At 44.6% G+C, this 27,500-nt stretch overlaps 1 protein-coding gene across 1 annotated transcript in view; it reads left to right on the forward strand.

The window, feature by feature from the left end:
- Positions 1–27,500, forward strand: part of LOC115121284 (PH domain leucine-rich repeat protein phosphatase 1-like) — a 71,362-nt gene that overhangs the window by 23,542 nt on the left and 20,320 nt on the right. Inside the window, exons 3-8 of the mRNA XM_065009177.1 lie at positions 12,058–12,183; positions 12,316–12,455; positions 16,920–17,066; positions 17,524–17,751; positions 25,653–25,855; positions 27,174–27,234. Of these exons, the coding sequence (XP_064865249.1) occupies positions 12,058–12,183; positions 12,316–12,455; positions 16,920–17,066; positions 17,524–17,751; positions 25,653–25,855; positions 27,174–27,234 (905 nt within the window). The remainder of the gene's footprint in view (positions 1–12,057; positions 12,184–12,315; positions 12,456–16,919; positions 17,067–17,523; positions 17,752–25,652; positions 25,856–27,173; positions 27,235–27,500) is intronic.

Genomic DNA, 27,500 nt, shown 5'->3' on the forward strand with positions numbered 1-27,500 from the left:
TTAGATTGTGGTAATGCATCTTAACAGAACATGAATGACAGAAATCCCATTTAGATTGGTAATGCATCTTAATAGATAGATAATGTGTCTTGAGTATAATTATATATGCAAATCTCTCTCCAGAATGCACTCAGCTGTCTCCTGCCAATTCTTGCACATTCATTGTGTGATTTTGTTTTGCTCTTTGATTGTTTATTTTGATCAATTCCCCGTTTACATACAGTTCCTTTCAAAAGTATTCAGACCCCTTGACTTTCTCCACATTTGTTACATTACAGCCTTATTCTAAAATGGATTAAATCAATAAAAATCCTCAGAAATCTGCATACAATACCCCATAATGACACAGCGAAAGCAGTTAAAAAATATATATATATTAAAAGTAATACAAAAAAATATATATTTACATAAGTATTCAGACCCTTTGCTATGAGACTCGAAGTTGAGCTCTCTTCGGGGCAAGCAACAGTGAAGCATGTATGAGAGCTCCGGCTGTTCTGGACGACTGTGTGATAATGCTCTCGGTAATCGACATGAGCAAGACCTTTAAACAGGTCACCATTCACAAAGCCGTGGGGCCAGACGGATTCCCAGGATGTGGACCAACTGGCAAGTGTCTTCACTGATATTTTCAACCTCTCCCTGACTGAGTCTTTAATACAATACCTACATGTTTCAAGCAGACCATCATAGTCTCTGTGCCCAAGGAAGCGAAGGGAACTTGCCTAAATGATTACCGCCCCGTAGCATTCACTTCTGTAGCCATGAAGTGCTTTGAAAGGCTGGTCATGGCTCCAATCAACAGCATCATCCCAGAAACCACTCCACACTGCCCTTTCCCACCTGGACAAAAGGAACACCTATGTGAGAATGCTGTTCATTGACTACAGCTTAGCGTTCAACACTATAGTGCCCTCAAAGCTCATCACTAAGCTTAGGACGACTTGATTAGTGTAGTATTAGATAGCTACATAGTTGTCTTTGCTGTCTTCGTATCCAAGATAATTGTGTAGTTTAGAGTGTGTAGTCTTAGAGTGATTATCTTAATTCACCGAGGTTAGCTAGCCAGCTATTTTGTCGTCCTTAACGTAGGAGACACTCCTAGCTAGCCAATAGCCAGCCAACGTCTACTGAATAGAACTTTCGCATTCGGTCGCATTCCGCCGCTCCACAGGTAGTATCACTTTACACCTCATTTCATTACAGTCCCAACGGTGTGATTTGTTTGATCGTAGCTAGCTACATAGCTAGCTACATAGCCGTCTTTGTTTCAAAGATAATTGTGTAGTCTAGAGCGATTTTCAGGTTAGCTAGCCAGCTATTGTCGTTCTCCTAACGCAACGTAACGTAACCAACACTGCTAGCTAGCCAGCTAGCTCCCGATAAGCAGCATTGTAGAAACTTCACACTCAACGGTACGACTTGGATTAGGTAGTGTCAACAACGCAGCTAGCCTACCCCAGCAGTACTCTATCATTTTAATCATTTTAGTCAATTAGATTCTTGCTACGTAAAGCTTAACTTTCTGAACATTCGAGACGTGTAGTCCACTTGTCATTCCAATCTCCTCTGCATTAGCGTAGCCTCTTCTCTAGCCTGTCAACTATGTGTCTGTCTATCCCTGTTCTCTCCTCTCTGCACAGACCATACAAACGCTCCACACCGCATGGCCGCAGCCACCCTAATCTGGTGGTCCCAGCGCGCACGACCCACGTGGAGTTCCAGGTCTCCGGTAGCCTCTGGAACTGCCGATCTGCGGCCAACAAGGCAGAGTTCATCTCAGCCTATGCCTCCCTCCAGTCCTCGACTTCTGGCTCTGACGGAAACATGGATCACCACAGACAACACCGCTACACCTACTGCTCTCTCTTCGTCCGCCCACGTGCTCTCGCACACCCCGAGAGCTTCTGGTCAGCGGGTGGTGGCACCGATCTTCATCTCTCCCAAGTGGTCATTCTCTCTTTCTCCCCTTACCCATCTGTCTATCGCCTCCTTTGAATTCCATGCTGTCACAGTTACCAGCCCTTTCAAGCTTAACATCCTTATCATTTATCGCCCTCCAGGTTCCTCGGAGAGTTCATCAATGAGCTTGATGCCTTGATAAGCTCCTTTCCCGAGGACGGCTCACCTCTCACAGTTCTGGGCGACTTTAACCTCCCCACGTCTACCTTGACTCATTCCCTCTCTCTGCCTCCTTCTTTCCACTCCTCTCCTCTTTTGACCTCACCCCTCACCTTCCCCCCTACTCACAAGGCAGGCACACGCTCGACCTCATCTTTACTAGATGCTGTTCCTCCACTAACCTCATTGCAACTCCCTCCAAGTCTCGACCACTACCTTGTATCCTTTTCCCTCTCGCTCTCATCCAACACTGCCCCTACTCGGATGGTATCGCGCCGTCCCAACCTCGCTCTCTCTCTCCCCGCTACTCTCTCCTCTTCCATCACATCATCTCTTCCCTCTGCTCAAACCTTCTCCAACCTATCTCCTGATTCTGCCTCCTCAACCCTCCTCTCCTCCCTTTCTGCATCCTTTGACTCTCTATGTCCCCTATCCTCCAGGCCGGCTCGGTCCTCCCTCCCGCTCCGTGGCTCGACGACTCATTGCGAGCTCACAGAATGACTCCGGGCAGCCGAGCGGAAATGGAGGAAAACTTCTCCCTGAGGACCTGACATCCTTTCACCCTCCTCTCTACATTTTCCCTTCTCTCTCTGCTGCTAAAGCCACTTTCTACCACTCTAAATTCCAAGCATCTGCCTCTAACCCTAGGAAGCTCTTTGCCACCTTCTCCTCCCCTCTTGAATCCTCCTCCCCTCCCCCCTCCTCCCTCTCTGCAGATGACTGTCAACCATTTTGAAAAGAAGGTCTCTGACATCCGATCCTCGTTTGCTAAGTCAAACGACACCGCTGGTTCTGCTCACACTGCCCTACCCTGTGCTCTGACCTCTTTCTCCCCTCTCTCTCCAGATGACATTGCGTCTTGTGACGGCCGGCCGCCCAACAACCTGCCCGCTTGACCCTGAGATCCCCTCCTCTCTTCTCCAGACCATCTCCGGTGACCTTACCTCACCTCGCTCATCAACTCATCCCCTGACCGCTGGTTACGTCCCTCCCGTCTTCAAGAGAGCGAGTTTGCATTTCTGAAAAACCTACACTCGATCCCTCCGATGTCAACAACTACAGACCAGTATCCCTTCTTTCTTTCTCTCCAAAACTCTTGAACGTGACAGTCCTTGGCCAGCTCTCCCGCTATCTCTCTCAGAATGACCTTCTTGATCCAAATCAGTCAGGTTTCAAGACTAGTCATTCAACTGAGACTGCTCTCTCTGTATCAGAGGCGCTCCGCACTGCTAAAGCTAACTCTCTCTCCTCTGCTCTCATCCTTCTAGACCTATCGGCTGCCTTCGATACTGTGAACCATCAGATCCTCCTCTCCACCCTCTCCGAGTTGGGCATCTCGGCGTGGCCACTTGACTTGCGTCCTACCTGACAGGTCGCTCCTACAGGTGGCGTGGCGAGAATCCGTCTCCTCACCACGTGCTCTCACCACTGGTGTCCCCCAGGGCTCTGTTCTAGGCCCTCTCCTATAATCGCTATACACCAAGTCACTTGGCTCTGTCATAACCTCACATGGTCTCTCCTATCATTGCTATGCAGACGACACACAATTAATTTTCTCCTTTCCCCCTTCTGAGACCAGGTGGCTTAATCGCATCTCTGCATGTCTGGCAGACATATCAGTGTGGATGACGGATCATCACCTCAAGCTGAACCTGGCAAGACTGAGCTGCTCTTCCTCCCGGGAAGGACTGAGTTCCATGATCTCGCCATCACGGTTGACAACTCCATTGTGTCCTCGTCCCAGAGCGCTAAGAACCTTGGCGTGATCCTGGACAACACCCTGTCGTTCTCAAATAACATCAAGGCGGTGGCCCGTTCCTGTAGGTTCATGCTCTACAACATCCGCAGAGTACGACCCTGCTCACACAGGAAGCGGCGCAGGTCCTAATCCAGGCACTTGTCATCTCCCGTCTGGATTACTGCAACTCGCTGTTGGCTGGGCTCCCTGCCTGTGCCATTAAACCCCAGCAACTCATCCAGAACGCCGCACTCCACCTGTTCAACCTTCCCAAGTTCTCTCACGACAACCCGCTCCTCCGCTCTCTCCACTGGCTTCCAGTTGAAGCTCGCATCCGCTACAAGACCATGGTGCTTGCCTACGGAGCTGTGAGGGGAACGGCACCTCACTACCTCCAGGCTCTGATCAGGCCCTACACCCAAACAAGGGCACTGCGTTCATCCACCTCTGGCCTGCTCGCCTCCCTACCACTGAGGAAGTACAGTTCCCGCTCAGCCCAGTCAAAACTGGCTGCTCTGGCCCCCAATGGTGGAACAAACTCCCTCACGACGCCAGGACAGCGGAGTCAATCACCACCTTCCGGAGACACCTGAAACCCCACCTCTTTAAGGAATACCTAGGATAGGATAAAGTAATCCTTCTCCCCTCCCCCCTTAAAAGACCTAGATGCACTATTGTAAAGTGGCTGTTCCACTGGATGTCATAAGGTGAAAGCACCAATTTGTAAGTCGCTCTGGATAAGAGTGTCTGCTAAATGACTTAAATGTAAATGTAAATGTAAAACACTCAAAATTTTCCAAAACTGTTAAAATAATGTCTGTGAGTATAACATAACTGATTTTGCAGGTGAAAACCTGAGAAAAATCCATTCAGGAAGTAGGATTTTTTGTTGTTTTATATTGACGACGTTATTGTCCTGTTTAAATATGATCTATTATTTAGGTAAAAAATAACCTGAGGGTTGAATATAAACATCGTTTGACAAGTTTCTATGAACTTTACGGATATAATTTTGATTTTTTTGTCGGCCTGTTGTGACTGCGTTTGAGCATGTGGATTACTGAAGAAAACGTGCAAACAAAACGGGGTTTTCAGATATAAAGAGAGACTTTATCGAACAAAATAAACATTTATTGAATAAATTAATGTCTTCTGAGTGCAAACATATGAAGATCATCAAAGGTAAGTGATTTTATCTCCATTTCGGACTTGTGTAACTCTTCTACTTGGCTGGTTACTGTTTGTAATGATTTGTCTGCTGGGCTATGTTCTCAAATAATTGTAAGGTATGCTTTCGCCGTAAAGCATTTTTTAAATCTGACACCGTGGTTGGATTCAGAAGAAGTTCATCTTTAAACCTATGTAAAATAGTTGTATCTTTTCTGAATTTTAATAATGAGTATTTCTGTATTTGAATTTGGCGCTCTGCAATCTCACTGGATGTTTGCCAGGTGGGAAGCTAGTGTCCCACATACCCTAGAGAGGTTAACCAACAATGCAGTTTTAAGAAAATACCTTAAAATAAATAAATATGAGAGATATAAATAACAAATCATTAAAGAACAGCAGTAAAATATCAATAGCGGGGCTATTTACAGGGGGTACTGGTACAGAGTCAACGTGCGGGGGCACCGGTGTCGAGGCAATTTAGCTAATATGTACATGTAGGTAGAGTTTTTAAAGTGACTATGCATAGATAATTATAGAGTAGCAGCAGTGTAGAAGGATGGGGGGCAATGCAAATAGTCTGGCTAGCCATTTGATTAGATGATCAGGAGTCTTATGGCTTGGCGGTAGAAGCTGTTTAGAAGCCTCTTGGACATAGAGTTGGCGCTCCGGTACTGCTTGCGATGCGGTATCAGAGAGAACAGTCTGACTAGGGAGGCTGGAGTCTTTGACAATTTCTATAGGCGCAAGCTTGGTCCTCCTTTTCCTGTAGTCCACAATCATCTCCTTGATTGTCTTGATTATGTTGAGGGAGAGGTAGTTGTCCTTGCACCACACGATCAGGTCTCTCTGATCGTTGTCGGTGATCAGGCCTACCACTGTTGTGTCATCGGCAAACTTAATGATGGTGTTGGAGTCGTACCTGGCCGTGCAGTTATGAGTGAACAGGGAGTACAGGAGGGGACTGAGCACGCACCCCTGAGGGGCCCCTGTGTTGAGGATCAGTATGGCAGATGTGTTGTTACCTACCCTTACCACATTGTGGTGGCCCGTCAGGAAGTCCAGGATCCAGTTGCAGAGGGAGGAGTTTAGTCCTAGGGTCCTTAGCTTAGTGATGAGCTTTGAGGGTGCTATGGTGTTGAACGCTGAGCTGTAGTCAATGAACAGCATCATTAAGTTTGCTGATGACACAATAGTGTTGAACCTGATTACCGACAACGATGAGACAGCCTATAGGGAAGAGGTCAGGGACCTGGCAGTGTGGTGCCAGGACAACAACCTCTCTCTCTCTCTCAATGTGAGCAATATAAAGGATCTGATCATGGACGACAGGAAAAGGCGGGCCGCACAGGCCCCCAATGACGGGGCTATAGTGGAGCGAGTCGAGTTTCAAGTTCCTTAGTGTACATATCACCAACTAACTATCATGGTCCAAACACACCAAGACAGCCGTAAAGAAGGCACGACAACACCTCAGGAGACTGAAAAGATTTAGCATGGGTCCCCAGATCCTCAAAAAGTTCTACAGCTGCACCATCTACAGCATCCTGACCATTTGCATCACCGCCTGGTATGGCAACTGCTCGGCATCTGACCGTAAGGCGCTAAAAGGGATAGTGCATACGGCCCAGTACATCACTGGGGCAAAGCTATCTGCCATCCAGGACATATACTAGGCTGTGTCAGAGGAAAGCCCAAAAATGTCAACTACTCCAGTCACCCAAGTCATAGAATAGACTGTTCTCTCTGCTACCGCATGGCAAGCGATACCGGAGTGCCAAGTCTCGGACCAAAAGGCTCCTTAACAGCTTCTACCCCCAAGCCATGAGACTGCTGAACAATTAATCAAATGCCCACCCAGACTATTTACATTGACACCCTATCCCCCTTTGTTTCTACACTTCTGCTACTTGCTGTTTATTATCTATGCATAGTCACCCCTACCTACGTGTACAAATTACCTCGACTGACCTGTACCCCCGCACATTGACTCGGTAGCGGAATATAGCCTTGTTATTGTAATTAAACTGTAATTTTTATTTTTTTATTTGGTAAATATTTTCTTTCTCTTTCTTGAACTACATTGTTGGTTAAGGGCTTGTAAGTAAGCATTTCACAGTAAGATCCACACCAGTTGTATTCGGCGGCATGTGACAAAAAAAGTTTGATTTGAAGGAATTGTCCATAGAGCTCCAAGACAGGATTGTGTCGAGGCACAGATCTGGGGAAGTGTACAAAAAAATGTATGCAGCATTGAAGGTCCCCAAGAACACTGTGACCTCCATCATTCTTAAATATAAGACGTTTGGAACCATCAAGACTCTTCCTAGATTGGCCACCCGGCCAAACTGAGCAATCAGGGGACAAGGGCCTTGGTCAGGGAGGTGATCAAGAACCTGCTGGTCACTCTGACAGAGTTCCTCTGTGGAGATGGGAGAACCTTCCAGAAGGACAACCATCTCTGCACCACACCACCAATCAGGCCTTTATTGTAGATTGGCCAGACGGAAGCCACTCCTCAGTACAAGGCACATGACAGCCCGCTTGGAGTTTGCGAAAAAACACATAAAGACTCTCAGACCATGAGAAACAAGGTTCTCTGGTCTGATGAAGCCAAGATTGCACTCTTTGGCCTCATAGCCAAGCGTCACGTCTGGAGGAAACCTGGCACCATCCCTACGGTGAAGCATGGTGGTGGCAGCATCATGCTGTGGGGATGTTTGTCATTGCCAGGGACAGGGAGACTAATCAGGATCTAGGCAAAGATGAACGGAGCAAGGTACAGAGATCCTTGCTGAAAACCTGCTCCAGAGCGCTCAGACCAGGGCGAAGGTTCACCTTCCAACAGGACAAAACGACCCTAAGCACACAGCCAAGACTACGCAGGAGTGGCTTTGGGACAAGTCTCTGAATGTCCTTGAGTGGCCCAGCTAGAGCCTGGACTTGAACCCGATCGAAAATTTCTGGAGAGACCTGAAAATAGCTGTTCAGCGACGCTCCCCATCCAACCTGACAGAGCGTGAGAGGATCTGCAGAGAAGAATGGGAGAAACTCCCCAAATACAGGTGTGCCAAGCTTGTCGTGTCATACCCAAGAAGACTCCAGGCTGTAATCGCTGCCAAAGGTGCTTCAAGAAAGTACTAAGTAAAGGGTCTGAATACTTATGTAAATGTCGTATTTCAGTTTTTATTTTTTATAAATTAGAAAGAAAAAATCATATATTTTTACTTTTCTGCAAAGGGGACAGGACGACTGCACCGTATTGAGGGGAGGATGGATGGGGCCATGTATCGCGAGATCTTGGCCAACAACCTCCTTCCCTCAGTAAGAGCATTGAAGATGGGTCGTGGCTGGGTCTTCCAGCATGACAACGACCCGAAACACACAGCCAGGGCAACTAAGGAGTGGCTCCGTAAGAAGCATCTCAAGGTCCTGGAGTGGCCTAGCCAGTCTCCAGACCTGAACCCAATAAAAAATATTTGGAGGGAGCTGAAATTCCATATTGCCCAGCGACAGCCCTGAAACCTGAAGGATCTGGAGAAGGTCTGTATGGAGGAGTGGGCCAAAATCCCTGCTGCAGTCTGTGCAAACCTGGTCAAGAACTACAGGAAACGTATATAAATATTAAGTTCTGCTTTTCTGATGTATTAAATACTTATGTCATGCAGATTAATTACTTCAAATCAAATCAGATTAATTACTTAACAATCATACAATGTGATTTTGTTGGATTTTTGTTTTAGATTCTGTCTCTCACAGTTGAAGTGTACCTATGATAAAAATTACAGACCTCTACATGCTTTGTATATAGGAAAACCTGCAAAATCAGCAGTGTATCAAATATTTGTTCTCTCCACTGTATATACACAAAGGTATGTGGATACCCCTTCAAATTAGTGGATTCGGCTATTTCAGCCACACCTGTTGCTGACAGGTGTATCAAATCGAGGACACACCCATGCAATCTCCATAGACAAACATTGGCAGTAGAATGGCCTAACTGAAGAGCTCAGTGACTTTCAGCGTGGCACTGTCATAGGATGCCACCTTTCCAACAACTCAGTTCGTCAAATTTCTTCCCTGCTAGAGCTGCCCCGATCAACTGTAAGTGCTGTTATTGTGAAGTGGGAACGTCTAGGAGCAACAACGGCTCAGCCGCAAAGTGGTAGGCCACACAAGTTCACAAAATGTAACCACTGAGTGATAAAGTGCATAGCTCGTAAATTCGTCTGTCCTCAGTTGCAACACTCACTACCGTATTCCAAACTGCCTCTGGAAGCAATGTCGGCACAAGAACTGTTCGTCGAGAGCTTCATGAAATGGTTTTCCATGGCCGAGTAGCCATTTTCAAGCCTAGGGTCACCATGCACAAAGCCAAGCGTTGACTAGAGAGGTGTAAATCTCGCCGCTATTGGACTCGGGAGCAGTTGAAATGTGTTCTCTGGAGTGTTTTTTTTAATCACCTCATCTCGAAGGACAAATCTGTGTTTGGCGGAAGCCAGGGGATTGCTATCTGCCCGAATGCATAGTGCCATCTGTACATTTTGGAGGAGGAATAATGGTCCTGGGCTGTTTTTCATGTTTCAGGCTAGGCCCCTTAGTTCCAATGAAGGGGAATCTTAATGCTACAGCATACAATGACATTCTAGACAATTCTGTGCTTCCAACTTTTTGGGGAAGGCCCTTTCCTGTCTCAGCATGAGAATTCCTCCATGCACAAAACGGTGTCCATACAGAAATAGTTTGTTGAGATCGGTGTAGTAGAACCTCAACCCCATCGAACACCTTTGGGATGAATTGGAACACGCCTGCGAGCCAAGCCTAATCGCCCAACAGTGCCCTGACCTCAACCCCATCGAACACCTTTGGGATGAATTGGAACACCGCCTGCGAGCCAGGCCTAATCGCCCAACATCAGTGCCCGACCTCACTAATGCTTTTGTGGCTGAATGGATGCAAGACCCCGCAGCAGTGTTCCAACATCTAGTTGAAAGCCTTCCAGAAGAGTGGAGGCTGTTATAGCAGCGATGGGGGTACCAACTTCATATTAATGCCCATGATTTTGGAATGAGATGTTCGATGAGCAGGTGTCCACATACTTTTGGTCATGTAGTGTGTATCCAGTGGAAACATATAAAATACCTCCACCTTTCCCTTGTGCAAAAACAGATATCTGTCTTGAGCTCACTGGCACAGGAAACTCCTGAGGGCCCGGAATACGCCAGTTGATACAATGTTGCAAGTTCGCTAGTCATCGCTCAGGTCAAGACTGATTTAAAAAGGGAGGCAGAGTAGAGAGATGAATGCTATTGAAAGAATCTGCATTTTCATCAGGATATTTTCTACTATTTTTATTTGTTGAATTTATGTAGGCTATTTTTACTTAGTTGACAACGGAAGGAATAGGCCTAATTCTGCATTGGCTTAGGCAATCTCTTGAGTTCGATGCGCTTATTTATTTAGTCGACAGTGGATCACGATGTATCAATGTGTCCGAATGGCTGTTGCTCTCGCATTAGTTTAATATTTACTTTTAGATTTTTATCATTTTAATTCAGATTTTAGAAGACAAAAATGTTATTGAAAGTAAATTGTTCCACGGAAATGTGCACATTAAAATCAGAACTGGCTCGCAGATCGGTAGGAATGGTAGGTTAAAATGTGTTTTTCCTCCTATAACGTCGTTATAAAATAATTGCCTTTGTTTCTGTTGTCTGATTTTGGCTAGGCTACTTTGAAGCAAGGTAAGAAATGCCTCATAATATGAACTAAAACATTCAGGTTTCAAGTATGTTTTCAAAATGCATAGCTCACATTGTAAGATGGTGGGTGACCTGCTTGATAGCCTGCCTGCACTTAAATGCTGAATGGGAGGCCTGCTTCAATTACCAAATAAAAATGATAGCTCTCTTTAATCGTGGCCATCAAAACTGTTTTAATACTCAATTACATTTAGAATTGCTGCGCAATGACCGGGCTTATAAAAACCAATATTTGACTTCAGCAGCAACCAGCTCTGTAGGCCTATGCTGTGCATCTAATAGTTGTTGGATAAGTAAGATGCATGACAACTAACGTAAATACACACGCCAATTTAAGTCCACAAAATTATACAAATGAACCTATAGACTAGTAAGCAAGATGGTCAAATGTATTTCCATTGACTGGTATTTCCATCAATGAATAAAAATCAGTATTTTGCAGTGGGATTTTTTTCTTCTCCCAGTCGATTTGGCAACTTTTTATTGGATTTTAATTTCTTTGTTGGCCTAAAGCCGGCAATTACTGGCTAACGGAAATCCTGACACACACACACACACTAGAGATGGGGAAAGGTTGTTCGATCATCCAAATGGTTGTTAGTATTTGATTACTTGTGTGACTATTAATTTGAGAAAAAAATTTAACTAGGTCTAAATTAACAATGAAAATAGTCAGGACATTTTTAATACAAGGATATTCCATGACATTGGAAATAATGAATTTAATAAAACAACATATGCAACCCATAAAAAAAGACTGGTAGCCTTCACGTGTAGCTTGTTTTTTTGTTGTCGGCCAATCAAAGTGGCACTACAGTCAGAGGCTCCATGTGTAGCAATGCAAAATGGAATCAGGTCAGCTGGAGGAGTAGGCTACAACAAGCAACTAACAGGTATGCATTTAAAAAAAAATCTGAATGTAGTTTTAATTTGACATGGACTGGGAGCGAAGCTAAACTAGCTAGCTGGCTAGTTTAGCTAGCTGTTATTCTCCAATTTGATGCAACAAAGACCGGAACTGTCAGATGGGATGATAAATATATGGCTAGCTACAAGTTTAGTCGCTAGTTGGCTATACATTACCTCTCTCTCCCTTCCTGCACACTGCTTCCACACACACCGGCCCCTCCCCCTGCCCGCCACACACTAATCGGCACATGACTCCCTCCCTGCTATTTTCCCCTGGCTGGTAGTTGTCACATTGTTTTTGGTCTCTAATCGCAGAGCTAATCTCTCTCTCTCTGTGTGTGTGTGTGTGTGTGTATTCAGGTGGAGGAGGTGAGGAGACACAGTCACTGTCTAGCCTTCAGTTCTTCTGGTCCCCAGAGTCAGACCTACTACATCAGCTATGACTCCTACACAGAACACCTCCGCTGGCACAGACAGGCTGCCAAGGTACGTGTGTGCTCAGAGTTGAGTTGCATGTCTTCAAGTTGTTAGCAATCTGGAAAATGAAAACTCTTTCGTCTCTTACTCCTTTTCTTTCTCTCCTATCTCTCACCCTCTCTCCCTCTCTCCCTCCATCAGATAGTGTCTCAGAGGGTGAGTTCTGTGGACCTGTCATGTTGCAGTCTGGAGGAGCTGCCACCTCAGCTGTTCTACAGCCAGGACCTGACCCACCTCAACCTCAAACACAACTATCTGACGGGCCTCACACATCTCACCAGGTATGTACCCCTGCAGGCTGTGGGAAGAGGTGGTAGGATGGAATGGAGGGAGTGGGGGAAGAGGAGAAGAAAAGGGAAGGAACTGAGAGATATGGGCTAGGGTGGCTCCGGAGAACGGCTCAATATATACCTCTGGAAGGAGGGAGGGGTTAAGAGACGAGTGATGTGGGCGGTTTGTCCTTCGATATCCTCTATCTCTCGCTCTCTCTCTCTCTCGCTCTCTCCAGCTCTGTGTATCACCATATGGTCGCAAGGTTAGAGGATTAGATTCACCTACAGATCTGTGTTTGTGTTCCTATAGGATTGATTTGGTCTAAGAAAACAGATTGGGGTTGATTAGAAGTAGACGTAGGCGGAATTAGGAGGGGAAATCTGAGCTTGAGTTATTTATTTATTATGTACACACACACAGTTTTCCTCTGGAGCTTTCATTAATCTATGGCCAGTGATTCCCAGACCTCTCACCTATGACCTGTTTTTGAAGTCACGGTCTGCAAGCCAAGAGACATAATTGGTCCAAAACACAACGGCTGCATTTTGATTGGCTCCTCTTCAGTGACCTTTAGCCAGGGTTGGGGCCCAGCAGTGTCATTGACTGCGGTCAGGTTCTCGCTTCTTCTCCTTCTAGCTAACCCTTCTATGCTTACAGTAATACAATGCTCCCCACCATGGAGACCGTCTACATCCCAAATGGCTCCCTATTCTCTATAGTGTACACTATTCCCTATATATTTCCCTGTGGGTCCTGGTCAAAAGTAGTACACTATATAGGGAATAGGGTCCCATTTGAGATGCGCCCTCTGTCCCAGGCCTGGTGTAGTGTTACAGTTAGTGTTTCAGTGTGAGCTGCTCTGCTTTGGGAGACATCAGACAGTGGGAATGGATGGGGAGATGGGACAGCAGCAAAAACTCCCATGAATAATCTTCCCATCGGGCCACACTGCTCACACTGCTCAACTTTCAGCATCAAACAATGGTTAGGAAAACAGACCCTTGCCTTGCCGGTGAAGAGAAACACTATATCCATCCTCCTCTCCCACTCTCTGCATACAGGACATCATCCATCCTCCTCTCCCTCTCTCTGCATACAGGACATCATCCATCCTCCTCTCCCTCTCTCTGCATACAGGACATCATCCATCCTCCTCTCCCTCTCTCTGCATACAGGACATCATCCATCCTCCTCTCCCTCTCTCTGCATACAGGACATCATCCATCCTCCTCTCCCTCTCTCTGCATACAGGACATCATCCATCCTCCTCTCCCTGCATACAGGACATCATCCATCCTCCTCTCCCTGCATACAGGACATCATCCATCCTCCTCTCCCTGCATACAGGACATCATCCATCCTCCTCTCCCTGCATACAGGACATCATCCATCCTCCTCTCCCTGCATACAGGACATCCATCCATACAGGACATCATCCATCCTCCTCTCCCTGCATACAGGACATCATCCATCCTCCTCTCCCTGCATACAGGACATCATCCATCCTCCTCTCCCTCTCTCTGCATACAGGACATCATCCATCCTCCTCTCCCTCTCGCTGCATACAGGACATCATCCATCCTCCTCTCTCTCTCTCTGCATACAGGACGTTCTCGCTCTCTCTCTCTCTCTCCAGTACAGGATGTCATCCATCCCCCTCTTCCTCATTCTCGCCGTGGTTCAGTGACTCTGGTTGTACTTCCGATGGAATGGCTTTGTGCTCCCATTGTTCTTCCATAAACACAGCTTTACCAAGGGAAGAGGAGGGGAGGCAGACAGGGCTTCAGGAATGTGTTTTTCCCGCGACACTGCGTTGGGAACGTGGCTGGCTGTGGCTTTTCCTTGGAAAAGACGTGGATCCGGCACCGCCTTTCACGCTGTCCCCACAGTGAACCGGGTTAGGCTAGTTAGGCCTGGGAAGACCAGTTGAGCCGAGTGCCTATCAGATTCGACAAAGATTCTCACACACGTGCCCACCAAATTTTCACATACACCGCAACTTGTGGTAGCTACACCAATCGAAAAACAACATGTTTTTACGTGCGCAATCACAACAATATACGTGTGCTGCTCACATATAGGTAACTGACGAAATAAAGGAAACACCAGCATTAAGTGTCTCCAGTTTTTTTTAAATCGCTTTGGCAAATTTTTCAGATGTGGTATATTTCCAAAAACTTTTAGTTTCAAAACTGATAACACTTGTAATGCCCCCTGTCTTATGTTCAGAACCTTTGATTGTGTAGTCATTGGAGTTGAACACATCTTTCACCCCTGAGTCAATCATGCAAGTTTTCAGTGAAATAACATGAGAACATTTAGTCACCAATACATCAGATGAATTATGATAGACTCATCATTTAGTCATTTTAACTAACATTTAATCTAATAACAAAGAACACAAGATTTATTTTTGAAGTGCTGAATAGAAAGAATAGTAGATGGTAAATATCACTTCCATACAGTATTTGGCTGACATGCACAATTCGTTTTTTGCGAACCATATTTTTTGTATCCAATGGCAAGTTGTGAGCATGTAGAGAACTATGTTAGTGTTACAGTTTCATTTTCATTATATACATGTGTAGAACAAATAATGAAACGGGGGTATTGTGATGCAGTAGGCTGCAGTAAAAACACATTGCTGTAGCATAGTGTATGTATGCCATGCTAATTCTGCTCCATGCAACATTGTTCAAGATCACATTTTTTATGTGACTTGTTCAACTTATACAGTATGAACCTGTTTCTCTACTTGACACAATTCATCAGCTTACAGTGTATCAGTTAAATTCCGATAATGAGTGGAAAATGCATTGGGAAAGTATTCAGACCCCTTCCTCTTTTCCACGTTTTGTTATGTTACAGCCTTATTCCAAAATTGATTACATACATATTTTCCCTCATCAGTCTACACACAATACCCCATAATGACAAAGCGAAAACAGGTTTTTAGAAATATTTGCACATTTAATACAAATAAACTGAAATGCCTTATTTACATCAGTATTCAGACCCTTTGCTGTGAAACTCGAAAATGAACTTGGGTGCATACTGTTTCTGCTGATCATCATTGAGATGTTTCTACAACTTGATTGGAGTCTACCTGTGATAAATTCAATTGATTAGACATGATTTGGAAAGGCACACACCTGTCTATATAAAGTCCCACAATTGACAGTGCATGTCAGAGCAAAAACCAAACCATGAGGTCGAAGGAATTGTCTGTAGAGCTCAGAGACAGGATTGTGTCGAGGCACAGATCTGGGGAAGGGTACCAAAAAATTGTGCAGCATTGAAGGTTCCCAAGAACACAGTGGCCTCCATTCTTAAATGGAAGAAGTTTGGAACCACCAGAGCTGGCCTCACGGCCAAACTGCGCAAATGTGGGAGAAGGGCCTTGGTCAGGGAGGTGACCAAGAACCAGATGGTCACTCTGACAGAGCTCCAGAGCACAGAGTTCCTCTGTGGAGATGGGAGAACCTTTCCGAAGGACAACCATCTTTGCAGCACTCCACCAATCAGGCCTTTATGATAGTGGCCAGACGGAAGCCACTCATGACAGTCCACTTGGAGTTTACAAATAATGTTTTGTGAAAGACAGATTAATAGATTGAATATGTATGCAAATTGCAAGAGATTTGGTGCAGTGAACAAGTGACTGCTAATTTGTTTGTTGTACTCCGTCAAATGAAAATATGCTTAGTTTTGAAACGAGCCATTTTGATGGTCTGTTTTGATTTTTGTGCTTAGAGTTGTGAAAATGTAGTACATAATTGTGAAAATTGCACCAAAGGGATTGCAAAAGACTAATAGGGCGTTGGGCCACTGCGAGCCAGAACAGCTTCAGTGTACACCTTGGAATAGCATATGGCTTGCACTGTTTTCATGTTCATCAAACCATTTAGTGACCTCTCGTGCCCTGTGGATGGGGGATTTTCATCCTATGGGGGCATAGCCATGGTAGCCAAAACTAATGGCCTGCCCAGCATTTCCATACATGACCCTAAGCATGATAGGATGTTAATTGCTTAATTAACTCAGGAACCACACCTGTGTGGAAGCAATTGCTTTCAATATAAGTTGTATGCTCACATGTTTCCATTATTTAGCAGTTAGGAACATGACTTCCTCCTTATTAGTTTCCCCTGGGTGGCAGTTGTCACATTGTTTTTGGTCTCTAATCGCAGAGCTAATCACTCCCTGAATGCATCCCAAATGGCACCTTACACCCTATATAATCCACTACTTCTGACCAAGGCCCATAGTGCACTATGTAGAGAATAGGGTGCCATTTGGAACGCACTCCTCCCTTTCTATAGTGTTGTTGTTCTGAATGGGCTCATTAGGTAACCAGTTCTTCTGACTCTTTCGTTTCTGTGATTGTTATTGTTTGTTTTTCTCTGAAAATTCCTGTCCAATTGACCCCCCCCCCCCCCGCTCTCTCCCTCATTCATCCCCCCCCCATCTAGATTCTGCAGGTTGAGGAGCCTCAATCTCTCTAACAACGCTCTGTCTGACTTCCCTCTGGCCGTGTGTGACATCACCTCCCTGACAGAGCTCAACCTCCAAGGCAACCTTCTGACCTCTCTGCCCTCAGCACTGGGGACCATGCACAAGTGAGTGGGGTCACAGGGTTAAAGGTCAGGGGGCAGTAGACAGAAAGAGGGAGAGAGCCTGTGACTGAGACAGTAATTGAACCACCATTGGTCAGTTATTTGTTTTATAACCCCCACCCAAAAAGCATTTAGTTAATCGCTCAGCATTAGTGTTGGGTTTGGTGCTGTTGCCCAGTCTGTCCACTACAGAATAACCAGGCTGTGAATGTTTGGTGGGAAAACCTGTTTTCAGACATCAGGCTGTAGTAATAGGATCTGAAAGATTTGGCCTTTTTTAAAGTTGAAATTCTTAATCTCTCTCTCAGCAATTCCCTCGTGGAAAGAACCACGAGATTTACATGTCACATAAAATCAGGCACGATAACAGAAAGCTCATGTGAAGATTACAGCCACACACATAATCCCCTCTCCCACTGAGCTCCATACTAACCACCTCTCGCCATCTCCTCCTCCCCAGCCTGCAGACCCTGCTTCTGGACGGTAACTCTCTGAACTCCCTGCCTGCTGAGCTGGGCTCTCTGGAGGCCCTGACCTACCTGGGCCTGTCCTTCAACCTGTTCAGCAGCGTACCTCCAGCCCTGGAGAGGCTCAGGGGGGTGGAGAGGCTCTGTCTGGCTGGGAATCAGCTCTCCTCCCTGGACATGGTCGGCCTGCAGTGGCTCCCCCACCGACACATAGATCTCAGGTATATTACTTTGTAAATAAGTGTTTTAATTAGTTCTTTCAAGTGTTTTGCTCTGGGATAAAATGCACGACTTGTTTTATCTATGTTTTTTTATTTTTTTTACCCCAAATAACATTTAAATTAATTAAATTCAATACTAGTACTGCTCGGCTAGTGGAACCTTGCCTAGCTCCCTTCATAGATATGTAATAAGCAGTGGCAATTTTTAGCGTGTAAATCTTGGTGGGGCAAACTTTTTTTAGATGCATGCCAGCAAAGCCCCAACACTAAACAATACATTCATTGCTCTATAACGGTGACCCCAAACTGTATTGGTGACAAATGGTTCCCCCTACATAAAGCTGTCCCAACAGCAGAGCTTTCTCTTCAGCACCATGGAATGAATCCTTACGACCGCTACACATGGATATCAGTGGAGCCTTGTCTGGCAGCGAAACAGTTCATTTACTGACTTGCTAAACAAATGTGGATTCTACTGACAATTGAGATACAAACTATATGGCTTAGCCTCTTAAGTATCATACCCTTTTATTCCAATTTGTCTAAAATGACATACCCAAATCTAACTGCCTGTAGCTCAGGACCTGAAGTAAGGATAGACAGATTCTTCATACCATTTGAAAGGAAGCACTTTGTGGAAATGTGAAATGAATGTTGGAGAATATAACACATTAGATCTGGTAAAAGATACCATTCTTTGAAATGCAAGAGAAAGGCCATTGTCACGAACCGCCTCGAAGTTCGTGACTAAAAGGGAGACAATGTGGAGATAAGGAATAACAAAATATATTTATTAACTAAAGTAAACTAAATGCAATTAACAATGGTGTGTGTGTATTCAGTAATCAGTAGTGTAAGTGAGTGGTTGTGTGTATAAATGTGATAATGAGGGGTGTTGAAAGGTGCCAACGCAAATAAACAAAACAGCCACAAAAAATGCCACAACCAAAATCTCTGCATGGAGAGAGTCTCCTCTATGAATAGGGAAGTGGTGCATTTATCCTGGAACACACCCGGGCCCAGGTGTGTCCCATGTCGCTGACGACCCTCCCAGCTCCGGCCGCCGACATCCTAAAAAGGAAAACGAGAGCAAAGAGAAATAATACCCCCCCCCCCCCACACACACACACACACACACATATAAAACCGGGCACGTAAACATTCAGGAGCAGGACAAAACCAAACAATGGTCAGTCACGTAAACATTCAGGAGCAGGACAAAACCAAACAATGGTCAGTCACGTAAACATTCAGGAGCAGGACAAAACCAAACAATGGTCAGTCACATAAACATTCAGGAGCAGGACAAAACCAAACAATGGTCAGTCACATAAACATTCAGGAGCAGGACAAAACCAAACAATGGTCAGTCACGTAAACATTCAGGAGCAGGACAAAACCAAACAATGGTCAGTCACATAAACATTCAGGAGCAGGACAAAACCAAACAATGGTCAGTCACGTAAACATTCAGGAGCAGGACAAAACCAAACAATGGTCAGTCACGTAAACATTCAGGAGCAGGACAAAACCAAACAATGGTCAGTCATGTAAACATTCAGGAGCAGGACAAAACCAAACAATGGTCAGTCACGTAAACATTCAGGAGCAGGACAAAACCAAACAATGCTCAGTCACGTAAACATTCAGGAGCAGGACAAAACCAAACAATGGTCAGTCAGGTAAACATTCAGGAGCAGGACAAAACCAAACAATGGTCAGTCACGTAAACATTCAGGAACAGGACAAAACCAAACAATGGCTAGTCATGTAAACATTCAGGAGCAGGACAAAACCAAACAATGGTCAGTCAGGTAAACATTCAGGACCAGGACAAAACCAAACAATGGTCAGTTAGGTAAACATTCAGGAACAGGACAAAACCAAACAATGGTCAGTCACGTAAACATTCAGGACCAGGACAAAACCAAACAATGGTCAGTTAGGTAAACATTCAGGAGCAGGACAAAACCAAACAATGGTCAGTCAGGTAAACATTCAGGAGCAGGACAAAACCAAACAATGGTCAGTCAGGTAAACATTCAGGAGCAGGACAAAACCAAACAATGGTCAGTCACGTAAACATTCAGGAGCAGGACAAAACCAAACAATGGTCAGTCATGTAAACATTCAGGAGCAGGACAAAACCAAACAATGGTCAGTCATGTAAACATTCAGGAGCAGGACAAAACCAAACAATGGTCAGTCACGTAAACATTCAGGACCAGGACAAAACCAAACAATGGTCAGTTAGGTAAACATTCAGGAGCAGGACAAAACCAAACAATGGTCAGTCAGGTAAACATTCAGGAGCAGGACAAAACTAAACAATGGTCAGTCACGTAAACATTCAGGAGCAGGACAAAACCAAACAATGGTCAGTCACGTAAACATTCAGGAGCAGGACAAAACCAAACAATGGTCAGTCAGGTGAACATTCAGGTGAAATTCAGGAACAGGACAAAACCAAACAATGGTCAGTCACGTAAACATTCAGGAGCAGGACAAAACCAAACAATGGTCAGTCACGTAAACATTCAGGAGCAGGACAAAACCAAACAATGGTCAGTCAGGTAAACATTCAGGAGCAGGACAAAACCAAACAATGGTCAGTCAGGTGAACATTCAGGAACAGGACAAAACCAAACAATGGTCAGTCACGTAAACATTCAGGAGCAGGACAAAACCAAACAATGGTCAGTCACGTAAACATTCAGGAGCAGGACAAAACCAAACAATGGTCAGTCACGTAAACATTCAGGAGCAGGACAAAACCAAACAATGGCTAGTCACGTAAACATTCAGGAGCAGGACAAAACCAAACAATGGTCAGTCACGTAAACATTCAGGAGCAGGACAAAACCAAACAATGGTCAGTCAGGTAAACATTCAGGAGCAGGACAAAACCAAACAATGGCTAGTCACGTAAACATTCAGGAGCAGGACAAAACCAAACAATGGTCAGTCACGTAAACATTCAGGAGCAGGACAAAACCAAACAATGGCTAGTCATGTAAACATTCAGGAACAGGACAAAACCAAACAATGGCTATTCACGTAAACATTCAGGAACAGGACAAAACCAAACAATGGTCAGTCACGTAAACATTCAGGAGCAGGACAAAACCAAACAATGGTCAGTCACGTAGACTTTCAGGAACAGGACAAAACCAAACAATGGTCAGTCACGTAGACATTCAGGAACAGGTTCCACAAGAGAGCGCGTCAGCAGCAAGCTCAAATATAAACAACATCTCAGGGTCATTCTCATTAGATTCTGGCAACATCAACATAACAGAATTTGTTTGACATTTGTCACTAATTTCAATCTTGTAGTATTCAGCGATCTTCAACAGCTGTTCTTTAGTACATCATTCTAACAGTTCCTCTGATGGAAAGCGAATGAACTCCTCTACATTAGACCCCATAGTCAGAAGTAAATACAAAAAATATATAATAATCTTGCTCTTCACCTCTGCTGAGCACACCAGACCAGAGACCACAAGAGAAATGACAATCAGACTGGGCACCACAGAATAGAGATGAGAGATATATTGGGGCTTACCCAAAACCTACAATAACTCAACCCTAGTCTTCGAGGGGATTTGCGGTAGGTAATTATGCAATGTAGCTCACTGGCAAGGGGCAAAAAACACCCAGCAAGCTGGCAGATTCCCAAGCCACTGATGTGCCCCGAGACCACTGCTCAGTCCACCGACGCCACACAAAAATAACAAACAAAATAACCATGCCCAACGTATTCCAAAGTGAAACACATCGCTAAGCCTAATAGGGGGAAAAGAAAGGCTATAGCTCCGGGTAGCAAGTGTCACTACCCTACCCAAATCTCCCACTGAGGTACACAGCCGACTGTACTCACCTCCTCGGAGTAGAGCAAGAGTCTCCAGCCTGGGCAGGGACCTGGAAACTAACCAATGTAGTCTCTCCAAGGAAGGACACAACCAACTATCCACCGCAGTGGCAAGTTTACCAAACAAACAAAGGCTACCAGTACTGGAAACCAACCATTACAACTCAAACAAGCAGTAACAAAAGATGCAAACAAAACACCTACAGCGTTTAAGAGACAGCAGGGGTTCAATTTGTAGAACACAGTTCCTACATTTGAATATAAAAATATATTTTATCAAACAAAACTATGCTATCTCTGTGACCCTCAGGATGACAAATCAGAGCAAGATTACTGGATGTAATCTTATTTACCTTCAGAGTTGAATGTATCAAACGTGTTGCCGTGATAAGTGTTTTGTTGTTGTGCGCTCTCCTCAAACAATAGCATGGTATTTGTTCACTGTAATAGCTACTGTAAATTGGGCAGTGCAGTTAGATTAACAATAATTTAAACTTTCTGCCCATTTAAGACATGTCTATGTCCTGGAAAGTTGACTGCTGCTTACGTCATTCTAGTCACATTAGCGTACGTTAGCAACAACGGTCCCGGTTTAGGGAGACCGATCCCGTAGAGGATAAGGGAATGATGAACGGATAAGAGGCAATCCAAAATTCCGATTAAGACATTAATGCGTGAGCTAAGACTGATGAAGTCAATATACAGTGCCTTCGGAAAAGTATTCAGACACCTTGACTTTGTCCACATTTTTTTACATTACAGCCTTATTCTAAAATGGATTTTAAAAATCTACACACACAATACCCCATAATGACACAGCGAAAACAGATTTTTTGAATTTTATACACATTTATAAAAAAATACTTATTTACATAAGTATTTAGACCCTTTGCTATGAGACTCGAAATTGAGCTCAACTGCATCCTGTTTCCATTGATCATCCTTGAGATGTTTCTACAACTTGATTGGAGTCCACCTGTGTTAAATTCAGTTGATTGGACATGATTTGGAAAGGCACATGCCTGTTTATAGAAGGTCCCACAGTGGGCAGTGCATTTCAGAGCAAAAACTAAGCCGTGAGGTCGAAGGAATTGTCCGTAGAGCTCAGAGACAGGATTGTGTCGAGGTACAGATCTGGGGAAGGGAACCAAAACATTTCTGCTGCATTGAAGGTCCCCAAGAACACAGTGGCCTCCATCATTCTTAAATGGAAGAAGTTTATAACCACCAAGACTCTTCCTAGAGCTGGCCACCTGGTTTAACTGCGCAATCGGGGGAGAAGGGTCTTGGTCAGGGAGGTGACCAAGAACCTGCTTCAGAGCATTCAGGACCTCAGACTAAGGCAAAGATTCACCTTCCAACAGGACAACGACCCTAAGCACACAGCCAAGAGAACGCAGGTGTGGCTTCGGGACACGTCTCTGAATGTCCTTGAGTGGCCCAGCCAGAGCCTGGACTTGAACCCAATCGAAGATCTCTGACGAGACCTGAAAATAGCTGTTCAAGCGACGCTCCCCATCCAACCTGATAGAGCTTGAGAGGATCTGCATAGAAAAATGGCAGAGACTCCTCAAATTCAGGTGTGCCAAGCTTGTAGTGTCATACCCAAGAAGACTTGATGCTGTAATTGCTGTCAAAGGTGCTTCAAAGTACTGAGTAAAGGGTCTGAATACTTATGCAAATGTGATATTTCAGATTTTTGTAAAAAAATATATATACATTTGCAAAAGTTTCCAAGTGTGTTTTTGCTTTGTCATTATGGGGTGTGTGTAGATTGATGAGGGAGGGGAAAAAACAATTGAATCCATTTTAGAATAAAGCTGTAACGTAACAATGTGGAACATGTCAAGGGGTCTGAATACTTTCCGAAGTATTTGTTCAGCACTTTTGTTCAGCACTTTTGAAATGTACAGCGACAGAATTCAGAACATGGTCCGTTCTTACAGTATTCTCCCTGTACACTAAGTCAGAACCGTAGGATAAATGAAGGGGGCATATAAGAGGACAGTGAAAGCTCAATGTTTGATGACATTTCTCTAAAACAGACTATAGGCTACATGTGCACCAACAAGTCAGAACAGTAGGCTAAGTTATGAGGGGGAAAGGGACCAAATTTTTAGAGTGAGGCACATGGGCTTCTAACCACTTACAACACAACATACACATAGTTTTACTTTCTTAGCTACAGTGTACTTATCTCCCTGGCATATTGCGTAATTTATGCAGTGGCATACAATACATATTTGGACTCGGTTGTGCTGTGCTCACTTGAACAGGAAGGTGGCTCGGTGGTCGTTCTTGTGGGAAAATTTTGTCATGAAACTTTGTCATCCAAGTATGTCATTCCCTGGATTTACGGTGATTTCAAGACAACTGGAGCTCGTTTTTTTTCTAGGTTCCCAGTTGTCTTGAACTCAATAAAGTCTGAGATTTCCGAGTTTCCAGTTGTTTTGAACGTGGCAGAAGTCATGTTGGATTGACAGCATGGCCAATATATTCAAAAAGCCCATGGTTTTGTGTGTGAAGGTTCATCATTTTAAGCAAAGAAAAGAGACCCTTAAACCCAGACTTGGACCACACACCCACTCCACTGAATAGGAGGGGAAGCAAAATAGTGATTGCTTTGCAACGCTTGCAGTTAGCCATTGATTCCTTCCAAACCTCTCATTGTTGAATTTGCTATTTCCAACTTGTTGTGTAATGTTTGTCCAATGGCTAATTTTCTTCATATGACAAGGATTGAAAAGGATTTGCCAGTAGATTGACGTGCTTCATGAAGATGACTGCTTGCTAGCTAAGATTGAGAAAATATGATGATCAGTCCAATCAAAGCTACAGTAGATATAATGTGATTTGATGTCATTTTATTTGTGGCCAATGACCTAGAGCCTTCTTGAATGGGCACTTCTAATGTAAATCTATGGCAGCACCCAAGGGGGCTTGAACTTTCTAGCTCTCCCTGTAGATTTTGCGGTGACATAGTGTCCCCATGAGTGACAGAACACTCACTAAGCCAATCACAGTGCAACTGGAGAAGATGACCAACTTCTACGCTCTGTATTTTCCGCTGGCTGCCCCTCCACCACACAAAGCACTAAGCTAGGCTGAAACACCTGCATTTTGGAGCCGCCTTACTCAAGAAAAACTAAAAAAGAGACCATGTTTGTATGCGTCTTTATTAACTAAGTACATTTTTATTTACATTGTTTGCAAACTGATATGCGACATGTATTAAATGCCAAAATAACATGCAAAATAGGCACGCAAAATATATGCCTGTTTTGTATGTTATTTTGTCATTAATACGTGTTGCATATCAGTTTGTAAATAAAAATGTACTTAGTTAATAAAGCTCTGCCCTGAATGGCTGGTCGCCACTGGTAATAAGAATACTGTAGCTACAGTGAGTATACAAAAAATTAGGAACACCTGCTCTTTCTGTGACAGACTGACCAGGTGAATCCAGGTGAAATCTATGATCCTTTATTGATTTTCACTTGTTAAATCCACTTCAATCAGTGTAGATGAAGGGGAGGAGACTGGTTGAAGAATAATTTTTAAGCCTTCAGACAGTTGAGACATGGATTGTGTATGTATGCCATTCAGAGGGTGAATGGGAAAGATAAAATATTTAAGTGCCTTTGAACGTGGTATGGTATTGGCTACCAGGCGCACCAGTTTGAGTGTGTCAAGAACTGCAACACTGCTGGGTTTTTCACATTCAACAGTTTCCCATGTGATTCAAGAATGGTCCACCACCCAAAGGACATCCAGCCAACGTGACACTACTGTGACAAGCATTGGAGTCAACTTGGGCCAGCATCCTTGTGGAACACTTTCGACACCTTATAGAGTCCTTGCCCCGACGAATTGAGGCTGTTCTCGGGGCAGAAGGGAGTGCAACTCAATATCAACTCAGATATACATGAAAAATTGGGGGGAAATATCTGTTTTGAAAAAACAATCCCATTAAATGATCACTCTCCATTCTCTAACCCCCTTTCTCTCTCTTCCTCACTCTGTGTTGTAGGTTGAACAGGCTCCAGAGGGTGGTGGTTGGGGAGGCTGGCCTGCTGAGCCACGTAGCCCAGTTAGATGTGCGGGATGCTGGGTTGGAGGAGCTTGACGTCAGGACCCTATCCAGGCTGGAGCTCCTACGCTGTGACAGAAACACACTCACACTCCTTCGAGTCAGCGGACTAGCACTCAAGGGCCTGCACACAGCACAAAACGGTACACATACACTCACAAACATGGACACTTGTTATAGTAATTGTCCACATTGCAGAGAATGTAGAGACTCATACGCACATACAGGTTACTGACAAAATAAAGTCAACACCAATATAGTGTCTTGATAGGGTGTTGGACCACCACGAGCCAGAACGGCTTCAATGGGCCTTGGCATATATTCTGCAAGTGTCTGGAACTCTATTGGAGGGATACGACACCATTCTTCCATGAGAAATTCCATAATTTGGTGTTTTATATAGCCCTTACATCAGCTGATATCTCAAAGTGCTGTACAGAAACCCAGCTTAAAACCCCAAACAGCAAGCAATGCAGGTGTAGAAGCACGGTGGCTAGGAAAAACTCCCTAGAAAGGCCAAAACTTAGGAAGAAACCTAGAGAGGAACCAGGCTATGAGGGGTGGCCAGTACTCTTCTGGCTGTGCCGGGTGGAGTTTATAACAGAACATGGCCAAGATGTTCAAATGTTCATAAATGACCAGCATGGTCATATAATAATAATCACAGTAGTTGTAGAGGGTGCAACAAGTCAACACCTCAGGAGTAAATGTCAGTTGGCTTTTCATAGCCGATCATTAAGAGTATCTCTACCACTCCTGCTGTCTCTAGAGAGTTGAAAACAACAGGTCTGGGACAGGTAGCACGTCCGGTGAACAGGACAGGGTTCCATAGCCGCAGGCAGAACAGTTGAATCTGGAGCAGCAGCACGGCCAGGTGGACTGGGGACAGCAAGGAGTCATCATGCCAGGTAGTCCTGAGGCATGGTCCTAGGGCTCAGGTCCTCCAAGAGAGAGAAAGAAAGAGAATTAGAGAGAGCATACTTAAATTCACACAGGACACCGGATAAGACAGGAGAAATACTCCAGATATAACAGACTGACCCTAGCCCCTAGACACAAACTACTGCAGCATAAATACTGGAGGCTGAGACGGGGGGGCTCAGGAGACACTGTGGCCCCATCCGATGATACCCCCGGACAGGGCCAAACAGACAGGATATAACCCCACCCACTGGTGACTGACACACACCCACACCCTTTAAACCTATGCTCTTTTGAGACCCCTCTTTTAAAATCACTGAGATCTCTTCTAGCCATGGTAACCAAAATAATGAGCTACTGGGCATTTTAATACATGACTCTAAGCATGATGGGATGTTAATTGCTTAATTAACTCAGGAACCACACCCGTGTGAAAGTACCTGCTTTCAATGTACTTTGTATCCCTCATTTACTCGTATTTCCTTTTATTTTGTCAGTTCCCTGTATATACTGTACTGACGGTGTGTTGTTTTTTTCTAGAGCTGAGAGCGCTGGATGTATTTCCTGTTCCAGAGAGCCTCACTGTTGTGGACGTGTCCAGGTAAGAGCCACACAGTTCACAATCGATGGATGGATTCTTGAATGGGTAGAGAATATACAAGTGATTTGGATTGTTTTAACTGACCTATTGGTTGATGGACAGAGAGAAGACTTATAGTGACTGATTGCTGTCTGTGTTGTAGGAACCGTCTGGACTATGTGCCTGTCTGGGTGTGTTGTGTTTAGGGCTGGGAATAGCCAGGGACCTCACAATACAATATTATCACAATACTTAGGTGCTGATATGACATGTATTGTCATCATTCT

Source organism: Oncorhynchus nerka, linkage group LG24 (assembly GCF_034236695.1).
Source record: "Oncorhynchus nerka isolate Pitt River linkage group LG24, Oner_Uvic_2.0, whole genome shotgun sequence".
Classification (NCBI taxonomy): domain Eukaryota; kingdom Metazoa; phylum Chordata; class Actinopteri; order Salmoniformes; family Salmonidae; genus Oncorhynchus; species Oncorhynchus nerka.